The sequence below is a fragment of the Arachis ipaensis genome, chromosome B06, assembly GCF_000816755.2.
Source record: "Arachis ipaensis cultivar K30076 chromosome B06, Araip1.1, whole genome shotgun sequence".
NCBI lineage: Eukaryota > Viridiplantae > Streptophyta > Magnoliopsida > Fabales > Fabaceae > Arachis > Arachis ipaensis.
In genome coordinates, this window is record NC_029790.2 from 8,400,343 (window position 1) to 8,405,345 (window position 5,003).

General features: G+C 34.9%; 1 protein-coding gene across 3 annotated transcripts; it reads left to right on the forward strand.

The window, feature by feature from the left end:
* LOC107645665 (ethylene-responsive transcription factor RAP2-3) lies at positions 336–1,737 on the forward strand. 3 transcript variants are annotated; one of them, XM_021103887.1, is made up of 3 exons: positions 336–659; positions 741–1,505; positions 1,553–1,737. In XM_021103887.1, exons 1-2 carry the CDS (start codon positions 482–484, stop codon positions 1,490–1,492), a joined length of 930 nt encoding a protein of 309 aa, XP_020959546.1. In that variant the 5' UTR covers positions 336–481; the 3' UTR covers positions 1,493–1,505; positions 1,553–1,737. The 3 variants fall into 3 exon arrangements, with proteins under 3 accessions (XP_020959546.1, XP_016205223.1, XP_020959545.1); XM_016349737.2 differs by having other exon boundaries at positions 741–1,499; positions 1,547–1,737; XM_021103886.1 differs by having other exon boundaries at positions 337–659; positions 741–1,734.

The following is a 5,003-nucleotide window of genomic DNA, read 5'->3' on the forward strand; positions in this document are numbered from 1 at the left end:
AGAAAAGTCCATATAAAATAGTATTGACATTATATTTGGTTTGAGTCTGTATATAATACTATATTATCGAAAATTTGAATATAATCTCACCATATAAAATGATTTTATTTCGTCAAAGCCAAGATCCTAGAAAGGCGAGTGCGTGCCAGCCACTCAACAAAAGGTTAAAGAAATTAAAAAAGCAAAGCGCAAACTAGATAGAGTCACAAGAGTCAGTGAGAAGGGGTTAGATGAGATGAACATTGGGAAGGTTCCAGTTCCCTCTAATTGCTAGTGGTTACTATTTAATTACTTTTACGCTGCATGTTTAGCATCGTACAAGTGACAACGACATGTCTTCGCATTCTACCAACTATTTAAACCCCATCTCTCTCAAACTCACAACTCATAATTCATAACACACTCTTAATACCAAAACGCTTTTCCTTCAAACTTATTTTCTTCATTTCTTCATACGAGTATCAAGCACAAGAATCTAAGCATGTGTGGCGGTGCCATAATCGCTGAGTTCATTCCCCGCAACCGTACTCGCCGACTTACTGCCTCTGAAATCTGGCCCAACACATTCTCTAACAATCAAGTCGACGACTTTGACTTCGATTTTTCTCATCATCATCTCAAAAACACACCCACTCTCAACAAATCTTCTTCGCCTTCAGGTCAGTGCTCTTCTCATCTTTCCCTTTCTTTTTTTCTTTTGTTGGTATCGTTTTTTCTGAAAGCGGTGTTTTGTCAAACAGTTGGTGAGCAAGATCAGGAGAACAGCAAGCCCCCCGCGAAGAGGCAGAGGAAGAACCTTTACAGAGGGATCAGGCAGCGTCCATGGGGAAAATGGGCGGCGGAAATTCGTGATCCGAGAAAAGGTGTTCGCGTTTGGCTTGGAACCTTCAACACCGCCGAAGAAGCCGCCAGGGCTTACGACAGAGAAGCTCGTAAGATTCGCGGAAAGAAAGCTAAAGTGAACTTCCCCAACGAGGATGACGAATACTCCATTCAACAATCTCGCAACATTATTCCAAACATTCCTCCTCCGATTCGACGATCGAGTAATCATCCTCCTCTGTATCAATATGGTGATGCCAACAACAACAGCAACAACAATATGAACAACCAGGCAAGGACTCTGAACCTCAACTTGGAGTTTGGTTACGATCTGAACCATGGAGGAGCCGTTGGCGTTGGTGATGCCATCAACGCAGACCCATTTGTGAGTTGTGTTGATCAGAATTCTGAGTATGGGTCTGGTTCTGGCTCGGCGTCGGAGGTGGCAGGTGGGTCAAGTGGTGATCAACAACATCAAGAGGAGAAGAAGAGCTACGAGGTGGAGAAGCTTTCGGAGGAGCTAATGGCATATGAGAACTACATGGGGTTTTATGATCAAATGCCCTTCTATGATGCACAATCTGCTGTCGCCGCTGTCGCCGCTGCCAACAACAACAACAACGTTGTTCAGGAAAGTGTGGTTGGGGAACTTTGGACCTTCGATGAATGATGATATCCATGCTGTCATTCAATTTGAACATGCTTCTGTTTTTTAATTTCACTTCATGCTCTCATTCAATTTGAACATGCTTCTGTTTTTTAATTTCACAGTCCCGTGATTATCTGCTTGATCATGTAAAAATTGTTGAGCTACCTTAGTTTTTTGCTTTTATCACTCAAGTGTCTGTAATTTTTTAGTTCTTAAATTTGTAATATTCGCTTAATGAAATTGCCTATCTTACATTTCTATTACAATTTTCTTCTATTTTTTTAAAGCAAAAAAAAAATATCTTGTTCTACTAACAACACCTACTTGGTTGAGTAAATTTATGGGACTAGATTTACGTCCACAAATAAGTTGGTTTCGTTTATTGGCTGTTTCGGTGTTACCCCTCTGCTTTTAGTGGTAGTTTCCCAAGTTATCATTGCAAAAAAAAACGAATGCCGTTACCTTGCAAAAGAGAAATTACAATGCAATTCTACTTTGCCGCTTGTCAATAAACTTCAGTTGTACCCAAAAAAATGAAAAAAAAATAAAAGAATGAAGTTCAAAACAATATATAGCGTACAACACGTAATCCTTCTCGAGCTATGGCAATTTGCAAATTAATTAATAAAATGGGGTTATTCGGAGGGATTTTCCGAATTGCTGAGCATACAACAATCCATCGCCATCAACTTTTGTTTCGAGTGATTAATAACCATTTTAAGTTGGTGGAGAAAAGGGGAGAGTAGTGCCTAACTGCGTATGCAATGTCAATTAGTACTTTTCTTTCAATAATAATAGTAAAATGTATATATACAATTTATGTTAAAAAGTAAATTTTTATAGATTTAGAAACTCATAATTTAGTTATATTGGTGGTGTAATTTTCAGTAAATAGCATTTAATAGCTTTTATCAACAATTACCTTAGAAAAAATGTCCTTAATTCCAAATTATTATATAAACTTTAACTATCATCATTTGAAAAACTTAAAATAAAAAAAAATAATTGAATGATAATATTATAATAAATAATTACCCTCGTAGATGGTAGTTAGGCATTGATGAAAAGTAGAGAAGAAAGAAGGAATGCAAATCTAGCGACTTCGCCGGTTTTGGTATTAAACAGACGCGGTGCACGGTGTGCGCCCACGGATTAGGCTTCAAAAAACGTTTGGCTGCATGCAACCTATGTAGTACAGTACTACAGTTAACTTGGAAGGAACGTGTTGACGTGGCATCATCATTCTTCTGTTAGACTATGTCTCAGTGACAGCGTGGACTGAACCAACTTGTTCAAAAGTCACGCGACCTTCACGCTTGTGTGTCCCCCCTCTCTCTTTTCAGGTTGAAGTATTTGTTTTGCTTTTTTCCTTTTCATTTTCATTTTGACAACAAAATTAAAACTAAATTTCCTTTCAATTAATTTAAATATTAAGTGTGTGTTTGGATTACAGTTTATAAACTGGAGTTTGAATAAAATTAATTTTGCAAACTTGATTTTGATGAAAAGTGAGTTTGTGTTAAAGTGATTTATGTTTGTTAATCTTTGTATCAAAATGAATTATAGTAAAATAAATGTTATTTGAATTCTACTACTCAAAATCACTTTTAACCCCTAATAAAAAGATAATAAAAATAATACAAAAAATTGCAATTTAAAAGTGTATAATATCAAATAAATAATTAATAAAAAATAAAAATAAAAATAATAAAAAAAGAGAGTTCATGTAAACAAAAATAATAAGAATTCCATAAATAATATAATAACATGCATAAAGGATAAAGTTGGTAAAAGATAAATAAAGATGGAGTATTGATGGCTAGAAGCCCGTTTATAAAACACAGAAGCTTAAAATTGTAGCTTCTTGAAAACCATAGTTTTAAAAGCAAAATCACTTCTGCGTTCATGAATCAAAAATTTGCCAAACCAAAAATTGAAGCTTTCAAAAAGACTAAACGTATTTCTTCTCTTGTAACGCATTTGCCAAACACACCCTAATTTGTCCGCATAATTAATTCTAAAAATTCACAATCATATATACATCATGCATAATCATTCACCGCGAAATCAATGACTAACAGTTTAACATCTTTTGTATATTGAAAGTATGGCATACACACTCCTAAGAACTAAGCAATTTTTTTGGATTTTTTTATACAAATAAATATATAAAAATAATTATTTTTCTAAATACGCACGAAAAAAAATAATCACCAAAATATACAAAATTATTTTATTATTGGAGTATGCAAAATGAAAATACACACCAATTCTTTTAGGAATGTTCATAGATCAGATCCAATCTGCATATCCGCGGTTTTTATCCGAATCTGATCCGAAAATTGCGGATATGGATCCGATCCACACACTAATCAGATTGGATTGTAGTATGTTGGTATCCACGTATTTGCAAAAATAAAACAATAAATAAGTAAATATTCTTTTTATGTTTAATTTTAACTAATAATTATCATATATGTTGTATTATTTAAAAAAGTATGTTTAATATTATTTTAAGAGTAAACATATTTAAAAAATAAAAAAATAAATTTTATTGATATTTTTTAATAAAAATAAGTTTTTAAAAATATTTTTGTGTTTTGCAAATATATCTAATATCCAATCCGATCCGATCCGATGATTTTATTGCGGATCAGATCAAAACTTTGGCCACATCCGATCCGATCCGCGTTCACCCCTAAATTCTTCTGTGGCGTCTGTAAAATTAATAATGGACAGTTGACACTCTAAGACATGCAACATGCAACGCACGCGAAATAGAGATGGAGTCGTTTAGGGGTGGCAATATGTACCCTATCCGCGGGTACCCAACCCGATCCGCAGGGTTGCCAACCCGATCCGCAGCAGGTAGGGTAGGGTGCGAGTAGGGTTCTCGTGCGGGTAAGGTAGGGTGCGGGTTGAGTTTCAACCCTACCCGATCAACCCGCACTCTATATATGTATGTATGGTGGATACTACTATGAAGATGTTACAATTGTCTTTATGTGAAGATGTATCTTTTCGACCATTAGATGATGAATTAAAGGGTTTGATTTTGATATGTTATAAAAGTATTATCTTTTTTCTAAAGTGTGGGTAAACAAATAAAGCACACTTTTAACACAATACTCTTCATAAGAAGATGTTTTTAACATCTTCATTTGAGTAGGTGCTTGTATATATTATATACTTATATAAAAATATGTTTTAAGTGGATGTTGAACCAAAAACCTCTCACTAAATACAAAAGATCCTTAGCCACTAAAAGAAAATCATTAATTGATAATTTAATATTTTTTTTACATAAAAGTCAGTTCTATTTTGAATTATCATCAAGTTATATAATAATAGTGTATCTTTTCTAAAACCCGCGAGTAGGGTCGGGTACCCGCGGGTTAAGAGCGGGTAGGGTTAGGGTTGAGATATTCTTAACCCGCGGGTAGAGTATGGTTGAGTTTATATAAAAATCTCAACCCGCGGGTAAGGTTAGGGTTGGATTCAAACCCTACCCCCTACCCATTGCCACCCCTAG

Bases quoted from the DNA above. Each gene is read 5' to 3' on its own strand.
- LOC107645665 (XM_021103887.1), top strand. From the start codon at position 482: ATGTGTGGCGGTGCCATAATCGCTGAGTTCATTCCCCGCAACCGTACT. The intron at 660-740 runs GTCAGTGCTCTT...TTTGTCAAACAG, and splicing joins CAAATCTTCTTCGCCTTCAG to TTGGTGAGCAAGATCAGGAG.